Raw genomic sequence first — 27990 nt, 5'->3', positions numbered from 1 at the left:
ACCACAGGACAGCAGTATAATAATGATAATAATTTATTCATTCAGGTAGAAGAAGAGTCTTTGGCAGTGAAGAACACAGGAACTGGGGCTGATGTAAGAACATACTGTATGAAATGCTGCAAATGATCAAACAAACCCCGCCAAGTGGAGGAAATCATGTTCATGGTGAAGTGCATTAAAGGTGAACTTACAAAACTATACTTCAGCCCAACCACTGGGGTGTCTGCTGAAGTGAGGAAGAGAAGGAAAAGTGTTTATCTGCTAATGTGTTTAATGTGATGTGTGTGAGAAGTGAAAAATGATTTTAGTGACGTGGCAGTGAATTTCTGAGGTCACTGACCCAGACTGGGTTACACAGCTGGGAGTTACATTAGAAGAGGCATTAATTGATGTTTTTCCTCGGTAGTTTTACACCAACATTACAGTAAAATTTGGCACTGGCTTTTTTTTCCCAACAAAGGCTGAATTCACTGACAAACAATTTTTTAAAAAAAATCTTGTAATCTGGCGATGCGTTACAAAAAAACGTATAAAAAGCAACAAGGACAAACAAAATAGTATTGAGTTTAGTGAAGAAGGAGTAAACCATGGTTCACTCATTCTCCTGTATTCACATCCCATTGGCAGCTTCTACCAACTGACAAGTGCAACTCTAGTTCAGTTAAGATGAAGGGCAAAGAGGTACAAGTGGACATCAGCTCGAGACACGTGTTTGGTGCTTTCCGCTCAAAACCCAGCTCCCTCTTTTCTTCTGTTGCTTTATGTTAATCTTTTTTTCCTTTTCTAAACAAGGTTTGAGGATGTGATCTTCTTGGAATACAGAGCAGCACAAATTGTATCTCTAACCCCTAAAGATAGGGCAGTTAAGGCCTATTCTTTTTTTAATCAAGTCAAGAACTTGTAAAAAAAAAAAAACAAGCGGCGGAGCCCGTCAGAATGCACGGGGATCTGCATTCGTCACTCAGCTCCCTTTAAGGGAGGGGTTGAACTTGCACACAAACAAATGCGCACCGTGCATGAGCCGGACGTGGTAGGTAAACATGGCTGATGCGGGGGGGGCACAGCTCCTGTCAATCTGTTAATATCATTCAGAAAACTGCCAAAGGTCCATTCATTCATCAGTAAAGGCAACAGGACTGGACTCTCAGTCCAACATTCCCACTTAGTCCATTATCCATCTCTACTTTTGCATTTATCAGTCCTGGAAACACCACAGAAGTAAATATACCGCTACATCACAAATCAAAATGGGTTCATTTTGATATCAGAATACTGTCGGAGGTCAGGAGTTCAGCAACTCCCCTTGACATGTGCAAAAACCTGATGTGGTAAACTGGGAGGCCACTTGGGGTCGCTTTTTCATTCTGTTACGGACGCCAATAGTCAAAAATGAAGTTCCCCGCACTCACTTGCGTTCAACATTGGGACTGAGTAAAGGGGTCGAGAATAACAGGTGGGGGTGCCCGGTTCATGAAGATACCCCACTTGTAGGAGAAGAATGAAAGCGAGATCTGCTCTTTCCATCTTAAATCCATTCAGAGTCTTCACCTATGATCCATTAGTAAATGTCAAGTTTATGCCCTATACTGCCCCTTGTTAGTGGTGGGGGGTTGAGGGGTGGCAGCTGGCTCCCAGCAAATCCGGGTCACAGAGTAACCTTGCTGAGTCTGAGCGAGAGGCTCGAGCGATGCTGGGCACGCGGAAGAGTCGAGCTACACCGGCTGCGCAGCTGAACTGGTCGACCCGCTGATCCTCGCACCCGCAGGAGGAAATCAAAGTTTGCTGAGGTGTTCATGGCGTAAAAGACATTGGCATTGTCTGGAATGATCAGCTCTGGGAAAAACAAGGACAAGAAAGGGACAACCATGAGTACAGTTTCACCTTCATCGAAAGACAAATTATCTCCTTGTGGGATTTTGAGTTTTTACCTATCACACCAGTTTGCACTACCCCTAAATCTGACTATGACATGGAGATACAGTAAAAAGAAAAAAGTGTGCTACCTCTCTCCTCAGAGATGACCTGCACCAGCTCGTATCTGTCCTCTGGCTCCACCTCCAGGTTGTGCTTTGCCATGGCTCGGAGAATCACAGCTGGAGTCTTGTCTTGATTGGTTAACTATTCAGATAACAGTAACGTGTTTCAATCTTCCAGTTACTCACTAATTCTGAAAATGTTGGACAGTGGACCAAAGTATACTTAGTCACCAGAATGCTCTTGTACAGATTCCCGTTTCCGTGCTCCAGGCTGACTCTGATGATGCAGGAATCCTGGGCCTGGGTGTTGTAAGCTGGGGTTTGGTTGGAAGAGGAAGGAGACATGGGCGTGAGAGACACAGAGCGTCTGTGGGTGCAGGGAGGGCCGGGGATGGAGGGGGACATCGGTATCATGGAAACACTGGCTGTCGATGAACTGGTGTCCATTGAGTGAAGCGAAGTACATGAAGAGGACTCTGATAGCTGTGGAAGACAGAAGTAACACACAGATATATGAATTTTGATGAAACAATCTTCTCAGACACACTGAAAAAATGTTATTTTTTATCCCCAGCCATTTTTGTGGTATTAAATATTTTTCCGAAGCTTAAAGGAGAAAAATGGGAAGTAAACATTAAAGATGTAACAAGAGCATGGTAACAGAGATACATGTTGTTCTGCATTTTGTTGATGACATTATTGTCATAACAATGTTAATTTTCTTTGTTAAAAATTGGTGTTTATAAAATTCAGGCACAAATTATATTATTCTCAAGGAAACATTTCCATTCAAAATGTTATTGAGCAACAGGGATTACAAATGGTTATTATTATTTGAGCTTTATTCTTATTAGCTGAACTCGCCTGTGCTATAATGAGCCATTCCGGTAAACCAGAATTAAGGTTAGCAAACAGTGTTGTTGATGTGATAAGCAATGCAGCTATTTAGCAAACACGTCACAGACCAAATTTGAATTTAAGTGCAGTGGGAAAGATGCCACATGAGCATGTTGTGTTTTTCTCCGTAATAAGAAAGCTTGTGATTTTGTGAGTGAAGAAAACCAAAACTATTCCCTTTGGATTTTAAGGAAAGCTTAAGGGATGCATAAACTTTAACAAGGAAAGGTGTTAGTTGTCTGCAGCCATCTGTGCAAACACTCCCTGCTTTTCAATAAAGAGCCACAAATCTAAAATTGCACTCTATCCCATGTTTGTCTGAGCCAACTTTTCAATCGTTACAAGACAACAGAAAATTTTGCATTAAGTTTTGAAATGCATCCTATTAATGCAAGGCTGTTATCATTAATCCCTGTAACAAAAGGGGAAGAAATAATTAAACTTAAGCAAATTTCTCCGAAGCAGAGCATTAGGTCTAATCTGCATTTTCTTCAGCTCAATGTGTACCCACCTTGTTTTGCTGGATGTCTGAGGTGTGAGTCGAGGCGAGGCCTTCGCTGTCTGATGGGCTGCTGGAGTCACTGGAGGACACGCTGACCGAGTCCATGCTCTCCCCTGAGCTGCCAGTGGGAGGCGAGCGCGGTGTCTCTCTGACCGGAGAACAGGCGGCATTATTGTCTGTTCCCAGGAAGAGCCTTAAGAAGCGGAGGAAGGCAGTTGTAAGTTTTAAAGACCGCATAGCTCACAGCAATTTATTCCTTGAATATGAGAATGTGACATTTTTAGGCCCGGGAATACAATTTTAGACTTAATGGGCCATTCAGATATTTCAAGCTGAGCCCCCCTGTCTTTTGATTCTTTGAAAAAGTGTGTATGATTTTCTATACTTACAGGCTTAGCCTCTTCACCATGCTTTTTCGAGGTTTGGGAGAAGTCGGACTGCTGTCGCTGAGGCCCTCAATTTCACATGACAAAGCGTAGCTAAAACACAGAGGCGCAACATGAATCTTAAGGCTTCTCGAGTATTATGACAAAAACAAAAGGCGGACAGTTGACGAAGCCTAAAGCTAGTGAAGTACAGTGGATTTGCGGGGTGTAAAGAGATGACATAAGAACAGCGGGGGGATCACAGAGTTGACGGGAGAAAGAGAGAAAGAAGGTTATATTGTGTGTGCGAACAATGGATCTAACAGACCATGACATCACGCGCCATTGTTCGTGTTATCTAATGGATTGAGAAAGAGGGAATTGTGAGTGGAGCGTCAGTACCTTTCCTCTTCACTGAGCTGAGACTGGCTTGAAAACCAGCGGAGGAAAGACGGGTCTGGAGTCAGACAGTAGCTGTTACAGGCTGACTGGAGCAGTTTGATTTGTGCAATCACCTCAAACTCCTACACAAACACAAATATCATCACTGCTCTTATAAACAATTGTTGAATGATAATTTTCATGGCATTATGGTGGCAAAAAGAGGCGGCTTCGAGGTAGACTTACCCTGCGTCGCTTCTCAAAATTGATCAGACCACCCTGCGGACAACACAAAGAGCGCGCTGTCAGACCCTGAACATCACATACCAGTGGTCGCTTAGATAAACAGCATTAGGTGAACCACTCCAAAAACAGACTGACAAAGTTCCTCACATGCTCATGGTAACTTACACCCTAGTTTCTGGCAAGGTAGACCCTCAGATCTAACATCAAGACATGCGCTATCCAATATCACAACATTGCACACACACGCACACACAAACACACACATATGTTCTAGAGGTGTGAAAGATTTTTTTTACCTCTACTAGGTCGGGAAGTGCTGTATCCAGCATGGTCAGATCAGTCAGAAAGGTCCCCAAGTACGGAATAGTTCCTTGCATTGCTCCCTGCGGGGGGGAAAACACAGTCACGCCATTACTTTTGAGTCCAGGTTTTTCAGGTTGGCAAAGGAGGTTGGTTAAACACACCAAAGGCTAAATATACTGTACATCAATCACACATTGAAGAAACAAAGCTGCTGTGTAGTTCCATTACACTGGAGAGTCTCCTCACAGTACATTGCTTGGCAGGAATGTGTTGGTTAAAAATATAAACCTCAGATTTTACTCCCTTTGAAGAACATATGTTTGATGCTTGGAGTTGGGGTTAGCCCGTCTTCATCTTACCATTTCTTTCTGCAGCTGCAGTCTTTTGTGGGTGCGTTTCTGGTGCTCCTTAGCACAACTCTCTAAGCTGGCAAACTTTGAAGTACCTTCCTGTAATGTGAAAAGAAAAAAAAAAAGCTTTGGTCACTGAAATTTGAACCAGTGACTAAAGGAATGTTTCCAGGAAATCTGGCATCTCAATTCTCTCTACTTTTTACCTGCTTTGGAGCAGAGCGAAAGTAATCACAACAGCTTGGTTTCCATGCAGACCTTCCAGTCAATACCATTGAGAATGACAAACTGACTGTTTACATACTGAATATAATAATAATGATTAATAGTTTATCCTTTATTAATCCCCATGGGGAAATTGGTTCTCTGCAATTAACCCATCATGGATGAACCATGAGCAGTAGGCTGCTGTCCACCAGCGTCAGGGGAGCAGTTAGGGGTTCAGTGTCTTGCTCAAAAACACTTCGGCACACTATGAGGAGCCAGGAATTGAACCAGGAATGTTCAGTTCCTGAGCCACACCGCCCCCATATCTACACCCTGGGATATTAAATCTGAAAAGCTTTACATGATTTTAAAATTAAATGAGAAGAAAACCATACCACCTCATACTAATTTTGATTCAAACCGACCCACAAAGACTGACGGTTCATCATCATCACCTAAAGTGACAAACTACAGAGAAGTATTTATATCCAGGAACTCTTCCTAGAATTAATCATGCCAGGGCGTACATTTGATCTGCCTACCAATATTCCCCATTTAATTTGTTAGTAAGATAAGTTGCATTTCCTGTATCCAGTCCTTCAGGGGTCGTCACAGCGACTCAACCTTCTCCATCTAACCCTATTCTCTGTATCCTCCTTTCTCACACCAACTACCTTCATATCCTCTTTTTCTACATCCATAAATCTTCTCTTTGGTCTTCCTCTAGACCTCCTGCCTGGCAGCTCCAATTCCAGCATCCGTCTACCAATATATTCACTATCCCTCCTCTGTACATGACCAAACCATCTCAGTCTGGATTCTCTGACCTTCTCTCCAAAACATCTAACATGTGTTGTTCCTCTGATAGACTCATTCCTGATCCTATCCATCCTCGTACCAAAGAAAACCTCAGCATCCTTATATCTGCGATCTCTGCCTCCTGTCTTTCCGTCGCTGTTTCTAGAACATACAGCATCACTAGTCTCACCACTGTTGTACACCTTTCCTTTCATTCTGGCTGATAGCCTTCTATCGCATAATTAACCCACCTAAAAGTGCCAATGGGGTTTGCATGGTCATTATTCCATTACATTAATCCAAAGCAAAAAAAGCATGAAGTTCAAAACCCACCCTCATAAGCAGCTCTCTGCTGGTCAGGTAGTTGTTGTGGTCTGAGAAAATGTCCGATAGTTCCTCAAATGTCTGCATGCTGTCTCTGTCAAGGAAAGATTCATCCTCAGAATCAAAAATGCTTTTAATTTACAGCAAAAACCTGCAAGACTGCTGTGAAAAACAGTAGACTGACTGATGGTGGCCCCACAGAGATCATCTGAACGGGACATAAAGGGGAGGCTTACTTGTGCACGCAGTTCCAGGCTCTTTTCAGTCTGTACAGAGGGTTTGACTGCAGCGCCGACACAATTGCTCGAAGAGATGAAAAATTTTTGCGAATACGACACTCCTGTTGAGACACAAGTCACTCAAGCTTAGGTGAAATTTGACCAATGTTGCATGGCTTTGAACTATTTGCACACGCTGAGGCCAACCTGAGCAATGTCTATCCAGCGTTGGATGAGCCGTGCTCTGACGTGAGGTCTGATTTGTCTGTGTTTGAGTACAGTGCTGACCACGCAGGCGGCCACGGCGTTGAACTGTGTGATGGTGGCACGGATGGTGGGGGCGCTGTGCTTATTGGGCTTTTTGTCCCTCTGAGACCAGATGGAACCCAGGCAGTGGTGGGGTACAACTTTTTTAAACAGCAGCTAGAAAGGAAAAACAGGAAAATGTTGTGGAGAGACATCACAGGGATGTAATCTGCTTCCCTTCTGCACAACACACACGCACCCACGCACACGCACGCACACACACACACACACACACACACACACACACACACACAAACACACACACACACACACACACACACACTTACTGCATCCATGTAGGTCAGTTGCTCAGCCACCAAGTCAACGTCAAATGATAGAAAGTCCTCCTGAACCTCGACCTCAACATCTTCCTCTTCCCCCAAGCAGAAAGACCCATTGCCGTGGAAAGCAGCTGAAAACATAGATTTGATTTGTCACAAATAAAAGTTTGCACTTCCGATTAAATAAAAACTATGAAGGAAAAAAACCCGTGGCTGTTATAATTTTATGAAGTTACCATCAGTTTCATCCATGCCTGCTTGACTCTGCAGCAGCTCCAGAAGACCCTCGGCCCGTCGGAGGGCCTCTGAGCCAGGCAGCGCTTTGCGAAGGTAGTCCATCAGCCGGTGAAGACAGGGGTAGTCAGGAGGCTCCTGGAAGTCCTCGGGGCACTGGTCCAGCCATGCACGCAGGATAGAAGCCAGGGCACTATTGAGAGGGCAGAAAGAAGATAAGACGTCATTTTTAAAGCTGAAAACTCCCACGTAATATCAACTTTCAGCTATACATTTGGATCTGTCATATTAATCGGATCTCACTTTCTGATGGCGCCATTAGTCTCTGAGCCTTGACACCTGTTGCTGTTTTGTTCATTTTCTTCCACACTTCCGTACCTGCGGTATTGAAAAAGAAGAGGTATAGAGGTGTTTTTATTAGCACATATTAAAGTTTTCTTTTCTTTGCTTGTTTGTAAGAAATGAGCAAGAAATTGAAAATGAGCTAGAAACAAAGAGAAGAAAATGCAAATATTTTAAACAGTCACAAGACATTTTGAGAAAAACCAAAGGGAAAATATTTACCATCGGAAAAATTGCATATTAATAGGGTTCAGCGAGTGATATTGTCCTACATTTGTTTTGTTAAAACCCTGGCTGAAGGTGGTAACAAACACATTAAAATTAAAGTGGCATTAAAAACGTGACCTCCTTCTTGGGTAAAGAGAATATTGATTGCTGACGGAGTGTGAACATCTCTCTATCTGTGTGTTTTCTCCACTGCTGATTGGCAACATCTCCGTTGAGTGACCAGCTCCTCCACCTCTCACACTCTCTCGAGAAGAAGTAGCAGTAGACCGATAAATACAATATACCTGTCGAGCAGCAGCTGAAGAACAGTCTGGGTGCTCGCAAAAGCTCTGTAGGTGGACAGGAAGATGGAGGTGTAGGTGAGGTCGTTGTCACCAAATGCCGTCAGTAATGTCTCCACCAGACGCTCCAGCGTTCCAGCGCGGATACTTCGAATCTTGCAGGTCTCCAGCTGGCTGACCGTGTGGCCGGGAGGCAGGCGGTCCCCCTCTGCCTAATCATACACAAACATTCTTTCAAACTCCCCAGACTGAACAGAGACACACTCAGCTGCAGTGGTTCGACCATGGCTTTAACGGTTTCAGATGAATCCGATCACGGATGTTTAATTTTTCATTCTCGGCAAAAGACGAACGCGGGTCAGTACCAGAGTTTGGATTTTTCGGCAATGGAGAAATAAAGTAGGTGAGCTAATTCAATAGAATCCAAACACATATGGGGGAAAAGAAGAGGAAGGATACGCCTGACCTACATTTAATTCTGATTTATCCAGATGTGTCCGACTATTGTATCAACGGGTCGAGCTCAGACTGAGCAGCTACAGAGCAGGAGGGAAGAATGGAAGAAAAGGTGGCACAGACCATAGAGGGAGAGAGCTTGGTCAAGTTAACACGCTACGGCAGGAAACCCTCCAATCTGCTTTTAATCACAGAAGGCCCCTCCTCCACCATCCTTCTAGACAGAGGAAGGAGCAGCAGGGCCAAATCATTTCACCGCCATTCCACCCTGATATCAGCTCAATACATAAGAAAATACACTACTGTGACAATGTGAGGGGACCCGGGGTTACAGACACAGACTCCAGCCATGGTCAAAGCCTTTACAACAAAACCTGCAATTAATTGTTCTGACTTTGTGTGGTAAATATCCTGATCTCTAAAAAAAAGTTTTGCTTTCTATTCTTCTCAACCCAATAGCAATAGAACTTTATCAAATACATATATTGTTTGGATTTGCTCTAAAGATAAACATCCATTGAGCCACCACTGCAGTCTTGAAGCCATTTCTGCTGTTATCTATCTCTTCTTTAAAGTGCTAATTGCCACCTCTGTGTTAAACACAAAGACAGGCAATGGAAAACCCACCCTTTTTCTGATACAGTTGTCTTTAATTCAGACAATGCTGCAAGTCCTTGCATTCCGGCAGTTATTTCTGGGAATCTCGGTATTACTGCGTAGTCAGCGAAATACAATAAACTACTCCAGAACATCTTGTCATACTATATAAAGAGGACAGCATAGGAAACAGAGATTTTTTTGTTTGGCCTCGTCAAAAATGCACAACTCAAGGAAAAGCTTTTAATACTCTTTTTTTGTCATGGCAGCATTTCATTAAAAAAAAAAAAAAGAAAAAAAACTGCTGTGAAGGGGAACAAGCGGTTTTGCTGCCAGCTGGGAAAGTCAGGAAATCACATGCTTTGGCTAAACAGTCCAAGTCTGTATGAAACTGTTGATTTTCAGCAGGCAGCTAAAGGTGTCTAAACCCGGAGATTTATAGCACAAATGTTAAAACAACAGCATGCACTGCGGAGAGACGCCCCACAATGGAAAGAGACGGTCTGCTTCAAGCAATAGAGTTATTAGGTCTTCGCTTTCCGAGTTTTGCAGTAATTCTGCAATCAACTCGCTGATAAACCTACACACAAGAATTTTCATGCAGGAGATTTTTTTTTCCCCTCGCTTGGAACAAACACCGGCACTTTTGCAAAGCAACGGATCGAGCGAGTGGAAAAGCCATCAGGTTTTCTGATTCCCGAGCCAGTTTCAGGGACATTGAGTTAAAGCAATATACTAAAACAGCCCTGCCGTAAATCCTCCCTTCGCAATCTTCCTCTCCGCAGAAGAGAAAGTCCTACTCACCCCCAGCCATCTTGCTCCCTTGTTTGCTGCCTGCTGAATCTGAACCCTCTTCAGTGTCACATTGTATACGGCTCCTTCCTCGACTTCCTCCCCCCAGTCCTGCACTGAGCTCTGCAAAGACAGATCCACAGAGAAAATGGTTAAAATTTTTTAGAAGATGACAGAATCACTTCCTGTACAGAACTGTTGTGTTGGAGACGAGGGTGTGTCGACGACACACTTGAAAATCTGCGCGTCAAGTTGCACTCGACTCGACCGTTCTGATATAATCCATGACCTGGATCAGGAATTTCAATGTTTTCAACATCTTAACACCAAAAGTAAGGTGTCGTATAACACATTCAAACATGCTTTTTATTTCAATCTAATCGCTTCTTTTAATATTTTGTATGATTTCTGACACATTTTGTTTATGTTCACACACACATACCATGTTATTTAGATAGTTTAACAGAGACCTTTTCAACCTCAGCAGGGGGAAGATTTAGGAAATAAAAAGAGAATGTAGAAGAATGAAACAAAACATCAATAATGATGAAGAAAACTCCCAAAACTGCCATCTGCCAGACCTCTCCTCCCATCTTCTCACCCCATCTTTACTCCTCTTTTATCCCCTATCAATCTCTTTTCTGGAGCTGAAGTCATAGCTGGACAAGCTTCAGGGAGCAGCAGGAGATAATAGCCTGAATATACAAGTCTCTCAAACAATCCTCCGCGCAACATGGCAAGCTGCTTACATCACTCGCTCTTTCTACGTCAGTTAAGGTTTTCAGCTTCCTCGCGCCTAATTATATCAACCAAGATAGCTGAATTTAGAATTGGTGCTTTCAGGGCAGCACATTTATATCAATCTAGAAACTGAAATGGATCCGTGCTCCTCATCCTGCAACCCATCTGCACCGTCTCCATCTCAGACTGCAAGTTACTGATAAGCGGTGGGGTCTATAAACAAAATGAGGCGGGAGAGTGAGAAAAAGCAAAATGTAAATATCCCGTTTGCAGGGCTCGGACTCTGCCAAGAGGTTTATACATGGAGACAAGGACAAAAACAGAAGGAAGGAGACAGGAAAGGGACTGGCGAGGTATCAACACCACCACTGCATGTCTCTATCATAAAACCCAGCAGAAAAATCCCAACTCGGGTTGATGGACCCACGCCACTTTCAGAAGGCCCCCAGTGAAGCCTGGACCTGAGGCAAGATTGTGTTTTGGTTTGAATGCAAAGATGCGGTGCACTCAACTGATAAACAAAAAGGAATCAGAACAACAAAAGGAAGGAGGGGGAGTATGGGGTTGAACCAGGTCCGGGCAAAGGAAACCATTACATCTGCGTTGTATCTTTTCTAGTGGGAATTTTTCTCCCTGCTGTCGTCCCGCCACGCAGCTCCATTCTGCATCTTGTCTTTGTGGTCAACAACACAGTTCAGTCCCTCTCTCTTTAGTTACTGGGGCAAAAAAGAAAGATCAGTGCATGAGTCATGTAGTCGGCACACTCCCCAAAACAAAAGCAGGAGGTCCGTGCGCTGGCTGGCCCTGGCTGCTGAGTTCACAGTCTGCACTCGACGCCTGCTTTCTGTCAGCCACAAGGGCTGGAGATGTTTTTTCAGAGCGGGGTTTTAAAAGCTCCGCTTGCTTTGTGCACCAAGTTTGAGGCTTATTCTGAGGCAAAGCTCCACTAGCTTGAGTGAAAATGGAAACCAAAACAGTCTGGCGCAGTGTTTCTCTCCACCAAAAGAGAATCTTACTGGAGGTATCAGTCAGTAAGCTTAAGTTGGCAGAGAGCACTGTGTGTGTACATATACATCCATATATATGTACATATATATATATATAAAATATACATAATATTGTATGATTATACATCAAATGAATCTGGGTATGGTGTAAACAGAACATGAGTTTTTTAGTCCTAAAAACTCTCCCACAGCCTCCTCCCAGACGGAGCACAATGGGTTGGTAGATTGAAACCCATCTTTACTGAAACAGCACCAATCCGCCTATCAGGCCGTCATTTGGAGGAGAAACAATACTCAAGATAACAACAAAAACAACAACAACAACAACGGCGTTTGTTGTTAATCTTGGCGCTGCTCAGTTTGCAGCTGCGCTCTCCCGACCCGGGCGCAGCTGGGCCCCGGTGCGGGGACACCGATTGCCTCCCGGGAGGGCCTCGCCGATTCTCCTCCTCCCCTTGTTTCATCGGAAATCCCAAACAAGAAGTCGCGTTTTATCTCATTTGCATTATCATTGTGAGGAAGATGAAGAAAAAAAAAAACATATTTGAACTCGTTTGACTTTTCTGTCTTTTTAAATTCTCTCTTTTCCAAACCAAGCGCGGACCCAGCAGCCATGTGGGCTGCAGTTTGTCTCAAGTTTAGTTGTAAACAGAGAGAGACGCAGGAGAAAAACATCCAAACTCGATGTTCGGTTGCCCCCCATCCCCCCTTCTATCCCAAAGCCTTCAACCCCCCCAATACACACGCATACCCCCCCCCCCCCGCAACTACCCGCACGCACACACGCTCTCGCTCAAGGCTGACTTCCAAAAAACCCGCAAACTCAAAGTCGAAGAGCGATGGATGCCGATGACGGCGTTTTTGTTTTGTTTGTTTGTTTGTTATTGTTTTTTTTTTTTTTTTTACCATTTTAGTCCTCCAGGCGAATTTCATTGTGAGCGTTTCTTTCATGGTCCGGGGGCAGCATCGGGGCTCAGAAGTTAATCCACCAAGGAAAGGAGAGGATGAGACCCCTCAGAGGGAGGAAAAAAAAAGGATCTTCTTTGCAATGTGGCTGATGTTCTGCTTCCCCAAACTCCGAGTCCTCCTGTTCCTCAGTCTGTCAGAAAGCTCAGTCCTCTTCTAGTGAATGAGCAAACTCCTCCTATCCGCTCTCACAACAGCCGCGCACAGACTCCACCTCTGCGCGGAGGGGAAGCTGTGACGTGCGCGTTCGGACGCATGGGCGAGATGTGTGTTTTTTTCCTTTTGTTTATTTACGCAGCAATACACGCACACACACGAAATAAAAAAAAAGTGCTTTAACTTACAGTTAACGTATCTTGATTTTTCTATGTTAACGCAGTAGCATACAGACATATACATTCTTATACCACACACAAGAAGGAAAACCTGAGCTAAAACCTACACTCAACTTATTTTGATTTTTTTTTGTTTACGCAGCAATACTTACACACGAAATAAAAAAAAATGAACTTAAACTCACACTGAACTTGTTACGATTTTTTTTTGTTAAAAACTTGAGCTTAAACTTAAACTCAACTCAAGTAAATTGGTCTTTCACTATTCTTAGTTATTATTGTCCGTAAGCTTTTAAGTTTTATTAGGAGAGAAAATGGAGTTATCCCCTGTACTCGCTCTATTTGCTATGTCTTTCATTCATTCCAAATGTTTTATGTATCTGGATTGATCCTTCCTGTCTATTGTCAAATTAAATTCCCTAGAAATTGTTGCTTTAATAACAGTAAAAAGCTTCATTTTTTTTCTCAGGCATATGTGACACATTTGGTGTCATGGAATTCCAGAGAGTTGGAAATTTTCAATGCAATGGGGGGGGGAAGGAAAGGATCTTCCAGCTCGCTGAAGCAGCTGCAGTCTCGTGTCCCTGCGTGGGACAATACAAGGAAGGCGATGGATGCCGTCACTGGTACTGTGCAATGTCAATGGCAGCAAAAGAGAATAGCCAGTAGTGTTCCAGTCTGAAAGTGCCTGCACATTTAGTCCAAAAGCCGACTTGTTGTGAATAAAGGGAAAGATAGGAATCAACGTCAACTATTTGTAAAACATTGTGTTGTAAATGTGTGATTCCAGTGAGCGGGTCGCTGTTCAAAAATTCACAAGAGGATTTGGACGAAAATGACAAACAGTTGATCTATAGTCATTAAGTATGGAGACACAAGGACTTTCATGGCGTGTATTGTCACCAGGCACTGTGGCAAAGAATCTACATGACCCCTTTTTGTGATCGCGTTGTCAATAACCTAAACAGTCCTGTGAATCCTTAAAACCCCTAGCGTCACACTGAGTGTTATTACTGTCACACGCCCCATACTTGAGCGGGACGCAAAAACACACATTCACCCACTCGCACATGACTTTTGCATCATTGGTCCCGCTCGGCTCAGCCAGGGGGGAACCCTGGTGTCAGTCGGTGTTTTTCTGTCTACTGACTGCTCAGGCTGGATATCTGGCCGAGCTCCAGTTCCCAGGCCGATCTACCCTGGTGTCCACTCCGGAGACACCGGAGTTCTGGGAAGCCCAGGGGGGCAGTGGGAAGGTTGTGACCCCAAACGACCCCCGGCTCTGCCCTGGGGGACTGGAGTGTTGGTCTCACAGTGGGAGTGATGTCATCTCGCGATGCAAACAAGACATCTGACGAATGATTATGAGCGGATAAGAAGGTACATCTTTCATCTTGAAAAAATATCAAATGTTTTGATTTTTCTCAGGGTCTGGGTCAGTTTGTGGTTAGGTAATCGTTTTCATAGTTATTAAAGAATATTGTACATGTCAGTCATAGGAGGTCAAGTTTAAGGTAATTTGGACATGATTTAATTCGAGGCCTCTGTGTGCCAGTTCAGATCCAACTGAAATGACATATTGACCCATTGTGTCCTGGTTGGTTGTTAATCAAAGATTTGTGGACTGTTTTTCAGTCACATGATGTGGAATCTCAGCATGGTGTTTTTCTCAGTTTAGTGAACAATCAATAAATTGCCCCACTTTACATAAATAAGCACACAATACATATTGACAGTGTCTTGCTGATCTGAAAACGTGTTCTTACATTGTGTATGAATAATAGCTACACATCTGCAAGCGCCTGGTCTGATGCTGTCTTATTCACTAATGTTTCCCTTTAAAAGTTGTTTTATGTACTTATTTATTTGGGGGGTTCCTGCACTGCAGGGGCATTTAAGTTACTCTAGAGAACGGATAAACATTTTCATGACCTGGCATTTATATCATGCAATGACAAGAATGATGAATGCTACCATACAATATTGTCACATGGACAATGTTTCATAAATGATTATACATATTGGATAATATCACCAGGGCAAAATCCGTAATCCATATTTTGATCTCATAAGTGCTCTAATTTAATGTGAGTTTAACCATTACAATAACTTTGCTCTCCTTTGTTAAGATATATAAATGTGCAAGCTTTTCAAGTCTTACATAGCAATTTGTGAAATGAAATACAATGGACATTCCAAAGTAAAGTGGAGTAAATGTCTTCTACTACGAAAAAAAAATACAGTTTTAGATTTAATCCAATTTAGAGCCAAATTAGATTTAATGTCAATCTTTACATTGCTGCAAATTGCTTGATTGCCAAAACATGATAAAATGTGATGATGCTCAACGTCATCCTCACATTCTTTAACCGAAAGGCCGTCAAGCTACTCCTTCAATTATGGACCTACTTCTTATAAGTTGAATTTTCTCCCAAGAACTTTAATTACATAATAACACGTAGCAATGGAAACATCTTTTTTTGCAATGGGTTTCATTATTGAATTTCCTAAGTCTATTCTTGTGTCTGTTCCACAAAGTCAGGACAGAGAGCTGCAGCACAGACAGAAAGGGGACAAAAACAGGAGGAGCGTTGCTCACACTGTTATTGCACCACTGCGGGGAAAAACGTACATTCCAGGAAATCTCCCACTTCCTGCCTCCAGCCTCCTGACTCCAGTGAGGCTGTTGTCCTCATACCTGACTGGCTGGCAGGCCGCTTGAGCCCGGTAATAAACCCTCGCCAATATGGAGAGGAAGAGAGGGGAGATGTAATAAACAGGAGATTCTTTATTCAAGTAGATACAAGCGGGGAGACAGAGCTCAAGAGACACAAGTTGGGAATAATTGGATCTCAAGCAGCATGTGTAATGTCTTAGTGATTGCATCCGAGATAAGAAGGTCATACACCGGAGAAAGTATAGGACTCTGAGATTAACATGAAGTGCATTATCTCGATTCTGTCAGCGAAAGAGGGAGAGGGGAATAGTTCACAGTGGAGTCAATAAGTGAGAAGAACTACAGGAACAGGGACAAAAGCCTGATGCAACGGAATTATCTTCTACTGGCTTTCAGAGGAAAATGATTTCATATTTCAGATCCGGAAAGAGTCACCCCGGTTTCCTTTCAAGCACAAAACAAGTAAAAGAGACTAGAGCAGATTCCTAATTTCTTCCAGCAGGAGTAGAATACTCGCCCAAATATTCTCCGGTGGAAAAAGTCCCTCGATAAAATGAGAAAACTTTCATGCAGTGTATCAAGACTGAGTGTGTCAGAGGCACTGTGTGGCCAGTTCCTCTTTTGTTCTCCCTCGGTTTTCCAGTTTGCGCACGCAAGGTACTGAGGACACATTTACTGTACGTTTCTATGAATGCGGTTGCTTGGTTTGCATTTTTAAAACCAACTGTCCAGTAGAGGGCAGAGCTCACAAACCACATTGTTTACCCAGAGTCAGCAGATGCTTCAGCAAAACCAGGTTGGTTTTATGATGCAGGATTTGGGTAATCTGCTGTAACCCATTAAAACAAAACAGCTCCCCTTTCCAAGTCAGATAACATGGTAAGGCACTCCATAAACATATGTTTAATTGATAGTTAAAAGCAAACAGATGAGTGCGTGGGGATTCTGCAGTGACAAGGGAAGGACAGTTCACCTCTCAGCCACTTCTTCCTTCAACTTCCGTCTCTGTTTCTGTCTCCTTTTTATTCAACTGAACCCTTTGCTTTACAAGCACATAAAAACTTCGCCCCCTTACACCCCTCATCTCTTTTGTCATGTCTCCACCGCACTTAGATCTGCACCCCGCCCCACCTCCCTGCCACCCCCCCCGCTTTCCCTCTCCCCTTCTATCTCTTTTTCTCCAGAAGGCTGACATCATTGGAGTTTCCAGTAAAGGACAGCGCGAGGACAGAACCCAGTCCTCCTCCTCCTCCTTCTTCTTCACAACTCCAGGCTTAATATCACAACTGACAACCCAAAAAACACCCACTTTTGGGAAAGTGTAATGACCGGCAAATATGACATATTATCTTAAAGTGTTTAGGGTTATAATGTGAACTTCAGACACCTCCATATAGGGTCAGTTGCAACTAAAAAAATATATAATCCTGCGACTCAGATAAAGATGGAGTGTAATGTACTTTCAGGTGACTCCCGCATTCAAGGGAGTTATGATAAATTACACCCAGTATGTACACACACACTCATACACACGCACACACCCACACACATACATAGCCCCCCCTTCCAGGGCCCCAAGCCCCTTGATCTAAGTCCTGCTAAGCCTTGAATGAATCAGTCTGGACTGGTCTGGTTGTCTGTCCGACCTCCTGCTAATGAGAGCTGAACCATCTGTTGCCTAAGAGATACACACTGCCCTGAGTTGTCACATATGCAACAAAAACACACAGTATCAGCAAAGCAGGTAACACCCCGGTGAAAACTGCTTCCACAGCAAATCCCAGCAATACCCTGGAAAACTACACAGTGGAATGCAAAGTCACACCTACGTAAGCTGTCACACTACTTTACTTTTTACTTCACGACATGAAATGGGAGGCACTGGCATTATAGGAAACAAATGTGACGACACATTCGGAACAAAGGCAAAAATAAGTTGTCTCTTTTCCCCGTTTAAAACAGCTGTTGCAGAATACAAGCCAAAACATGGTGTTTACAATTATAGAACTAAATGTTACACTCAGAAAGTGCAAAAAGGGGAATCGGTCATAAAAGCACTATGTAAATATAGAACAGTTTTGTCAGTTAATATGTATGGATAACCACCCACAACAGCAGGACCCAGTCTTACACATCAATGCTGTACACACACAAAAAACAAGAAAAAAAATACACACTGCTTTCTTTGTGCGTCACCAAGACCAATACACAAACGAGTACACACACAGACACACACACACTATACTACACATATCACAATGTCAGCTTGATCCTAGTCATGCGCTATGGCTAATACTGCACGCTCTCCCTGAGCGGGAAAAAGAGTAGTTTAACGTGTGTCCATTTGTTGTGCACACGCATACACACACATGTGTGTGTGCATGAACACGTGCATGCACACACACACACACATTCTCCCAAAATACTGAAGTGAAGTGGCAAAGCCATAAAATTCAAAGTCAAAGGCTTGCTGCTGAACACATTGCCTCTTATCACCTACCAGCACATAACCCACACATGGTCACACACACACACACACAGTCACACACAGTGGCCACAACATTGTACACACTGATCTCCATATGGTTTGATATGTTTCTGCCCCAGTTAAGCAGGCTGCCCCTGCTACAGCGCCGGGATAGACACTGGGTCACAGGGACAATACCCGCAATATTGACTTATCACACCAGTCCTATTATTGTGACCCGATTTGGCCCAAAACACAATATAAACCTCAACAGAGCTGGAGGCGACTTGACAACTTGACACGCCTGTGGTTGTTCAAGCAAGTAAACACAATTTGAAGCGGTCAATTGAATACAAGCATGGCGGAGACCTGGATTTTTGGGAAAAAATTAGAAGCCTGGTCATTCATACATGTTGAAAGGTGAGAAATAACAACAGACACGATGTAAGTAGGTGTTCCTGTTATCTGTGCTCACCAGACCAATCAAAGCATACCCCCTTTTCACCTCCAGTGAGCTGTACTTCACCAACCGTTGCCGAATAATCAAATGCACTGACAGCTTTTTTTTTCCTGAATATTCTGGATATAGCCACAAAATTAAGCAATGAACTGGTTCTAATCCCAAAGTAGGTTTCCCTTTTTGTTATACTTTGACTTACCAAGGGCTCATTTTCACTGCTATTATTTGGTTTATTTGGTGAATAAAAAAGGAGCGTTTATTGACAGTCATCAGAATTTGAGTTAGCGGAGGCAAATTTCATCTGTAGTAGTCAAGAGTCAACACAAATACAGCATCCAAAATATCAAACACACCGGCTACTGCACATTCAGTCACCCATCCTGTTGTATAGGTATTCAGCAAAACACCTACAGCTGTTCAGCCAGCTTACATTTATTATACACTTGCGCAGAGCAGCATGAAGTGTCATTTTTAATTTTAATAATAGACATGAATAAGATATATGCTTTGGATTATACCAATTGAAATTATTAATTGACAGCAAATTCCGTCATTTTAAAGATTCAATCTTAAACATGCCTTTTAGGTCCCATAGTTATTTTGCAAGTCAGAAAGATATAAGCAAAGAAACAGGATATATGTTACAGAACCAGGCCTGGCCAGATGAATGAACCCATTAAACTGCTGATATCGTGTTGTCAAGTCATCAAAACACATGATGAGCAGGAATCTGGAGTCAGAAGCACCAAGACGTCACAAAGCGTCAGCCTAAAATGTGCACTTCTCTGTTCAATGAAGAAGAAAAAGGAAGGAAGAGTGCAAACTCAGCTTTTTTTATTTTTTCAATGGAAAACATGCCATCATCAGAATTGTTGTCCCCTTCTTCCTATATGACTGTCTTTTCTGTGAGGAGTCACTTCTGCTATTTTCACTTCATAACCTCTTGCGGTTTCTGAACTTTTTTTTGCCAATGCAGTGAAAAGTCACGAAAATGACAATCACTGACAGAGAAAAAAAAGCACAGGAACACGGAAATTATAAAATGGGAAAGTAAAGTGCACCGAGGTGACCCGCAGAGATTTCTGTGGCTCTCACTTCTCTGCATCTGGGTTCAAACCCGGTTAGTTCCTTTGTCATTTGGTCTCTTAAACTTTTGAAATGCTGTTGAAAAAAAAAACCCTGTAATTTCAGGATCTTCATCTAAAGTTGTCTCATTTTGCAAGGAACTTAAAGCACAATCCTGTTGAAGGTTTACCGTTCTCATTGGACTTCTGATAGCGAGTGACACCTCATCATTGCAACCAGCCTCATCTCTGACCTCAACTGATAGCTATTGATAAACCGCTGATTAAAGATGGGCTTTCAACCCGATCACAGACTGTGTGACAGGCTTGGTGTCAGCTATGTAGGTAAGAAGTGAAAGGCAGAGAAAAACACCTGAGCTTGTAAAGAAGTGAGAAGTTCAGTTGCGTAACTGCAAATGGACATCATAACTAAAAGGAAAAAAAGTTGTGCTTATTCATCACCCACATAGACGAGTGTTTGGCAAAGGCAAGACTGTTTCTACAAGGTCAACCTTCCTATTCAGGCATAAATACCCCAGTAATGCCCAGAGTTAGTTAAAACAGAAAAAGCTTCTTAGATGAATCAAGAAATCAAATCAAGAAAAGTACCTTTGCCAAAACAAGATTAATAAGAGAATGACCCTGCCTGTAGGACTGAGAATCTGAGATTGATGGAATTCTACGGTCTGTAGATAAAAGCTTTTGAGCATAAGTCATCAGTATGAGTTAGAATTAAAGTGTCATTTACCCTGAGGAAAGTTTGGGGGATTGTGTTTATATATAAAATATTGATAGTGTGTTGTTTCTGTACTAACATTTGCTAAAAAAAATTAGTAAGCCAATCAGTTTGTTTCTCAAGAGGCAAAAGTAAATCACTGCCCTCAGTGTCAGCGAAGAGAAGAATGTTTTATTTATTCAGCTATGTAATTAAACTTGTTTTGTGAAGCATCCAAGGTCTTCGTCACAGATTCTACCATCTGAAATCTCTCTCTTGATACAGCAAAGAACAAGCAGAGGACTGTTGTGACTGATAACTCAACAGGTGCAGGAGTAAAACAACTTGTAAAGCCAAAAGAGGTATTGACAACAACAGCAGCATTTCGCACACCTGTGTGAGTTTCAATGCGGCTTTTTTATTTCTTACCAAAAAGTGTAAAATGCAGGCTGGTGCCAAAGGCTGATGCCTCTTTGGGAAGACAGAAAAGACCATGAATCATTGGCCACTTGTTAAGAGTGTGAAATTGATTACTCAAGAGAGAAGTTCACAAAAAACACCTTTAGTCTTCAGATTATGCCTTTCAAGCCTTTGCTTACTATTATATTTATTATGTAGTCAATTTTTCTAAAAAGTATAAGAGACATTTAACCACTCCGACTAACTGACTCGACACCGTGGGGGCACGAGGACGGCGTTCCTGCATTCATTTGAGTGAGACTGAACCTCCAGCCTCCCGGTCCCCTGGAACAATAGACGGAAACTGTCCGTGAGCTGGGAGGATACATCGAGCCAGGATGTTCGATAGGCATCATGGAGAATGATCTTCAAACATTCCGGAAAAATACACTCGTGCTTGTGACAACCATCTGAATAAAGTCCATCACTCGATAAAAAAAACACTTAGGTGGACAAAGAGTCTTGTTAGTATCTGACACAGAACATTAGCCAGAAGAGAGCAGCTGAAGATTCACTGCATTCCCAGGGGCTCTGCAGCCAGTCGCTTTACAAGACTTCAACTACATCGCTACTCACAAAATGGTTTGCTGAGAAAATGAGTTACGCTCCACTTTGAGCTCTCATCTCACATACACACATGGCACGACATAAGTGACAAAAGAGGTCATCTCTGCTGCCTGTACCGACAATGGTTAATTGTGTATTTTGTTCTGAACTGCATAGAAATTCATTTAGTCAGGGTCAAACAAAGGAAGTGGTTGATGAAAACCTGATTTTAAAAAGGACAGACCAAATAGTTTGCTGTTGAACCAGTGACATGAATGCAGTGCTTTTTGATTTACTTGAAATTCATATTGACCTTTAATTAATTTCCAAGGCAAAACATCCCCCACATCCCTTTTATATTACACCTTTGACACACCTTTGAGTCTCAAAGTAAGCACATGTTCTACACAGCCAAGCTCAAATATTCCACTACGAACATAATAAGAAACTTTTACTGGGTTAGTCGGAAGTGTCACAAGCTGTCAGTCGTCTGCGCCGACTCCCCCCTCCTGCTAAAGTCCAGGCAAGCCGCTGGTTTGCTTTATATCTCTGATACGGTCACTTTTGTCTCTTATGCAAACTCACACGTAATCTTTACATGTTCTTTCCTATCGCCCTCTCAGTTCATACAGACCTCGAACAAACAAACCTTGAAGGATCCACCAGTATATTTGCGGGGTTTTATTAACTTGTTTATTTATTTTATCTTAATATTTATCAAGACGTCTCAGCTTCAGTTCTCATTCAAACTTCAGTGCTGTTCTCAGACTGGTGAAACATTTGACAACAACCATGAAAGACCAGTCAAAATAGAAGGTGGCGGAAGGCCAGTCTTGCCAAGGCCAGATTGTTTAACAAGACTTAAAGTACCTGTGCTAAAAAAAAAAAAAAAAAAAGCACAATTCAGCAAAGAGCGAGGCTCACAGACTAAATTATTATTTTATGTACTGACCCAGTGTCGTGGGCTGCTCTCTGGGGAGCGGGGCTGATACCTCTGCAGGGCAACACCTCCCTCCCCTTCCAGTAGTAGGCTGCAGTCCAGGTCGGGGCACTGGTGGCTGGGCCCTGGGGGCCAAGGCAGAAGGGTGGCCAGAGGGTACTGAGAGATCATGCTGACCGCCTGCACCAGCGTCATGGATGACAGGGGTGGCAGGGCATATTCCAGTCTGGATGGCAGGGTGGAAGGTTTTCTCTGACCAATCTGCTGAAGGTTGGATTTGTGGTCTTCAAGCGGCTGCTCAGTAAAGTTGCTCCTTCTAGATTTCAGCTCAGAGGTGTGACAGAAAGCGATTCTGTCCAGCGTACTGTGTTCCTCTGTAGCCTTGTCTTTCCCTCATTATGTCTATTTTTCCTTTTGATTTGAATTTTTTTTGTTCACCTACCGCTCCGCATGGAAGTTGGTTTGCCAACACCTCTGAACCACATGAGCGATTACAGTCTATTGTCTCTCTCCTTTTCTCCCTTCTTCTCTCCCTCACCCCCTACATCCATCCCATTCAGGAGGGGAGGAGTTAAAGACTTTGGGCCCAGCCCCTCACAAATTGCCCACAAACCAAAGAGCCTGACTGTGAAAGAAGAAAAAGGAAAGACAGGAAAGCTGAGATAGACAAGAGGATGTTATGGCATGGGCTCTAGGAATTAGTAACAAGCGGATATTTTGCATGATGGAGGTCTATTTGTGTCCCATGGAAATCCCTAACTACACTTGATACATTCCTCAGTCTTATTCTCATTGTTTAGAGTCATGCATTCCAAAGATTATTTGTCATTACGTCTTTAGAAAAGTGTTCCGCCCGTAAATCTTTCCTACAGTGTTGCTCGAAAAGAAATAATGCTGTTGTGTGTTTATTCAACACAATTTTGCAGTAAACTGAGCAAGTTCACATCTTTCCATGCGTGAATCACTTCACAATGGTGACTGCTTTCTGTGAACCAGCAGAGTATTGTTACCCTTGAGGTGAGAAAGCATGATCGGCGTAATAAATGTGTAACAATTTAGCCTTTTTTTGGCACACTTGTGTGTGTGTGTGTGTGTGTGTGTGTGTGTGTGTGTGTGTGTGTGTGTGTGTATGTGTGTGTGTGTGTGTGTGTGTGTGTGTGTGTGTGTGTGTGTGTGTGTGTGTGTGTGTGTGTGTTTAAGGTACTGCCTGGTTCCATATAATCCTCTTGACAGCAACAGCAATGTTTTACACATGACTGACTCTTATTCCTGCCCTGAATTTGATCATGTACACACACACACACACACACGGACACACACAAGCAAGATTCAGTTAATATAGTACCAAGTGTGAGGAAAGACACCTCATACAGTTACAAACTACAGGATAAGTTCAGTCCTAGCTTCCTGTTTATTTAGGTAAATGAACAGCATTAGGAAAACATAAATGCCAAAGCTGCCTCCGGTGGAAGAACACACACACACACACACACACACACACACACACACACACACACACGTGACCAAAATCACTAACAGACCAGCGCCACCAGAGAACAAATCTGGACCATGATTGGCCTCCCCAGAGTTGTTTAGAACATGACTGCCACCATGACTCAGACCATTATTCTGACTCAGCGTGACAAAGTTCCTCTGTATCCTTAGATTTAAAAATATAATGAGGCTCCATCTAAAACATGTCTATACTTAGCAAGTGACTCACGGTTGGAAGCGCATACACTAGATAATACACACTGAAAATTAAAATGCCTCTGTAATCAAACCAGATAGATGGAGGACCACTCAAGTATCTCATTTGACATACTCAGTGACTGTGAATGAGGAAAGAGGGAGAGCAGGAGCGGAAGTGGGAACTGAGTAAACATGCTCCCTCATCCTGGCCCACGACAATATGGACTTCCACTGAACTGGCTTTCCTCTCCCCCTTCCCTCATCCATTTACTCCTCCCTGTTGTTCAGTGATGAACTCCTACTCCAGAGCAGCTCTCTTCACCAGGAAGTCTAAGCAGAGCAACTTGCACAAGAATATGAGACACTGACACTCTAGGTGTGCCATATCCAAGTTGAAAAACATCACAATTTTTGATGTTTCTACATAGAGACTCCAAGTTTACCTCTTGATATATAAAGTGCTCTTTTTCTTTTCTTTCCTCTGCCTACATGTGCTAACACAACTCTGATGTGGCCAGCCACAGTTTATACAGCAGGGAATGCGAAGCTCTCCCAACGGTGATAACAAACAGCTGGCTTAGAAAACAAAGAGCAGAAAATATGGACCAAAACAACATCTAGCCAAGTAGCGTACCTAAGTACAGTGTCCTTGTGCTTTAATAAACCATTATATTTTATACGATTTATTAGTTTAGAGATGAGGATTCTCTTTGGGAGTGACGAGGATCGATAGGATCAGGAAAGAGTTTATCAGAGGAACAGCACATGTTAGATGTTTGGAGAGAAGGTCAGAGAAGCCAGTTTGAGATGGTTGGGTCATGTACAGAAGAGGGATAGTGAATATATTGGTAGACGGATGCTGGAATTGGAGCTGCGAGGCAGGAGGTCTAGAGGAAGACAAAAGAGAAGATTTATGGATGTGAGGGAAGTTGGTGTGAGAGTGGAGGATACGGAGAATAGGGTAAGATGGAGAAGGTTGAGACACTGTAGCGACCCCTGAAGGGAAAAGACGAAATGAGAAGAAGATATTATGTATCTGTTGGTCTTTCTACACCATGGCATTTATTTGAAGTTGTACCTAACATTCAATAATTGATTGAATGTGAAATTTTGAATTTGTTCAATTTTCTTTTACTTTTGATCAATTGACCTCATTTGTGTGACCAGTGCAACACAAAGGCACTAACCATATGATATAATAATTTATGCATGCAGTAATACAATGTCAACAGAGATAGCAGTAACTAAAAAACGAAAAGTTCTTGATATTGGCTAAAACTGGATAAAGTGCAAAATTATCAGATAAAGCTGAAAAAAAAAAGAAGTAAAGATTCAGTGTCTGCCTCAGGCCTCGGTTATTGATGACTTGGATCGCACACTAACCATTGTAAGATAAGATAAGATAAGATAAGATAAGAACAACTTTATTAATCCCAAAGGAAATTGTTGTGCCAGAGCTACAGAAAATATAACAGTAATAAATAATAAAAAGAAAAGAAAAAGAAAAAGGCAGAATTAGAAATAAAAATAAACTGTAAACTATAAAGCGTCTCAGTGAAACTATAAAGTGTCTTAGTAAACAAGTGATAAAACTGTAAGTGTCTTAGTAACAAGTGAGGTAAGGAGTGCACAATAGTATGATAGACTCTCTGAAATCTCAATAATCCTCAAACTACACCTTTCAGATGAATGGGACATGAGCAAAGTATTATCACTTAAAACCTCCCAAACAGAAAATACAAACTAACAAATGAGTATCAGTAGAAGTAAGAGTAGCAGCGGTGGCGGTAGTAGTGGTAGTGGTAGTGATAGTAGCAACAGCAGCAGCACAGTCAGCTGTTGTAATGGCAGCAAGACATCAACACCCTGAATACTGTTCATGTGCACACTTTGAGTATATATAAAGCAGCTCTACTAAGAGGTTATTCTTTACTCACTAGTACAAATGACACATGGTGTGTCTTGGAACCCTAACTTTTTAGCAGCCATTTCATCAAATGCATGCAGCTGCTTCATGAGAAAACATAAAACAATTAACTGACTTGATTAGGACTGATTCCTTCAGAACCTGATATGGAACACCACCGGTCACAGTGGCAAGGATTCTTCATGTCAAAATGGCTGCTTTGGAAGAAGGTCTGTTGACTTTGTTCACTCACACATTGTGAGGTGATGAAGCTGCCTGGTCAAGTTACAGTTACATAAATCCACACTGCTCTCTGCTGGTCAAAGCATGAACTATATTTATACCTGCTGCCCCTTTCCTTCTTTCTATTTTTTCCATTTTGTTTTATTTTCTTGTGAAATAATAGCCTTGGAACACATAAACGTGTAGCAAAAACACCCGAGTAAATTCCTCCTTGATGCGTAATTTCCATCGTTATTGTTGCAAGAGTTGTTGTTTTTTCCAGGAGCCTGCACAGACACACACTCATGAAGTCAGCGAGCTTGGGACCTCTGAGAAGCTCTTGTTGACATTGAACAGTCACTCATTATCAGCCAACAGGCACTTTCTGTTCATCAATGAGAGAAGAAGAAAGGAAAAACAAATAAGAAGAGGAGCTGCTATGTGTCCCTTTTTCCACTGAACCCCTCTCTCCTATCTCTCTTGTTCATGTTTTTCTTCCAGATTGTGTGTGCATGTATCTATGACTAGACTGTGTACGTATGTGTGAGACTGTTGAAGATAGGATTACAACAGACCGGGTTCTGCTATGCTCAGCACATCTCTGACTCATTTCACCCAGTTATGCAATGATATCACTGGGTTATATAAATGATCAACCGCTGCCAGTGAGACGTCACACCTTTCACCTGTCTCTTCCTTTGACGGGGAAGAATTTTGCATTACAAGCGTCCATCTGCGTTTCACGTGTCCAAATATCTAATTAGGCTACAAAATATTGTCCCTTGAAATAGCGTGAAAACATTTGCATGTTCTGCGCATTCAATATTAGCTGTCACTGAATCACACATTGCATGTGTTGTGCCTTGTTTTGCAGCAAAGCCCAAGACTTTAATGTCACAAGATGATCAACAGGATGCAAATACAGAAAAACAGTATTTTATAAATGGTAAATAGAGAAATAAAATGGGATTATACCATGAATTGTGGGGGCTTGGAAATATGGTTTCCTCTTTGGCCTCTTGATCAGTCCCACTACAAAAGTGTGATGCTTTGAAAGTCTTAGTTTGGACTCGGGCACATTTGTACTTGAACAGTGCAATAATAGTTTGTTTATTGAAACTGAGACTCATGTGTTATATTTCCTCTCTGCTGAGTTTGTATTGAAATTAATTAAAACTTTCCTCATATATTTGTTGCTGCCAACTAATTTTTGTGTTTCAGCAAATGTTATGGTTTCATAAAAACAGATCATACCCAACTTTTTCAGAAACATTTTATTTTAATCAGAGATATTCTTGGTGTTTTCCAATTCAACTCCTATCAAGCTTTTTGAACCCGTTTAAGGCCACTGCTGTAGGTGACCTGAAACAGACCAAGTACATCGTTCCCATGATCATGGCTTACAAATGCATTTTTAACGGTTGACTGAAATTTCTTTTCATGCTGCCCTCAGGAAAGAACAATTTACTCGGGTGTTAAGTCAGCTTGAATTGAACCAGTGTGTGCTTGTCTACGCTCTACGTTTATGAATGTGCGCTTATATTCAGCATTTAATAATGTAAATAATTGACAATGTAAGTTGCTGCAATGTAAATAAGGCCTGATGATAGTAATGACTTATACAAACTGTTCCAAAATGGATTTATTCTCATTTGTTCCAAAAAACTGCCCTTTCACTTATTGCCAGTAGATGACAGTATATCCTCTGT

At 42.3% G+C, this 27990-nt stretch overlaps 1 protein-coding gene across 2 annotated transcripts; it reads right to left on the bottom strand.

Annotated features, from left to right (window-relative positions):
* Positions 1-17: 17 nt before the first annotated feature.
* Positions 18-22928, bottom strand: rgl1 (ral guanine nucleotide dissociation stimulator-like 1). 2 transcript variants are annotated; one of them, XM_086161573.1, is made up of 18 exons: positions 22474-22928; positions 10097-10207; positions 8243-8451; positions 7692-7766; positions 7391-7581; positions 7161-7285; positions 6775-6990; positions 6586-6689; positions 6359-6443; positions 5030-5119; positions 4664-4750; positions 4368-4400; positions 4143-4264; positions 3765-3854; positions 3385-3568; positions 2208-2459; positions 2004-2118; positions 18-1833 (listed from the first exon to the last, which is right to left on the bottom strand). In XM_086161573.1, the coding sequence occupies exons 1-18, from the start codon at positions 22654-22656 to the stop codon at positions 1646-1648; spliced, it is 2460 nt and encodes an 819-aa protein (XP_086017699.1). In that variant the 5' UTR covers positions 22657-22928; the 3' UTR covers positions 18-1645. The 2 variants fall into 2 exon arrangements, with proteins under 2 accessions (XP_086017699.1, XP_086017700.1); XM_086161574.1 differs by lacking the exon at positions 22474-22928 and adding an exon at positions 12739-12929.
* Between the last annotated feature and the right edge of the window lie 5062 nt (positions 22929-27990).

The sequence above is a fragment of the Fistularia commersonii genome, chromosome 16, assembly GCF_037954325.1.
Source record: "Fistularia commersonii isolate RoL2024-O1a breed Wild chromosome 16, RoL_Fcom_v1.0, whole genome shotgun sequence".
Classification (NCBI taxonomy): Eukaryota; Metazoa; Chordata; class Actinopteri; order Syngnathiformes; family Fistulariidae; genus Fistularia; species Fistularia commersonii.
The sequence above is the reverse complement of the archived record's forward strand: the minus strand, read 5'-3'. Positions and strand labels throughout refer to the sequence as shown.

Excerpts from the sequence above, each read along its gene's own strand:
- rgl1 (XM_086161573.1), bottom strand. The coding sequence starts at position 22,656 with ATGACGCTGGTGCAGGCGGTCAGCATGATCTCTCAGTACCCTCTGGCC. Across the intron at positions 10,208-22,473 it reads AGAGCAGCCCACGACACTGG|AGCTCAGTGCAGGACTGGGG; the intron begins GTCAGTACATAA and ends CTGTCTTTGCAG. Across the intron at positions 8,452-10,096 it reads AGGGAGCAAGATGGCTGGGG|GCAGAGGGGGACCGCCTGCC; the intron begins GTGAGTAGGACT and ends GTGTATGATTAG.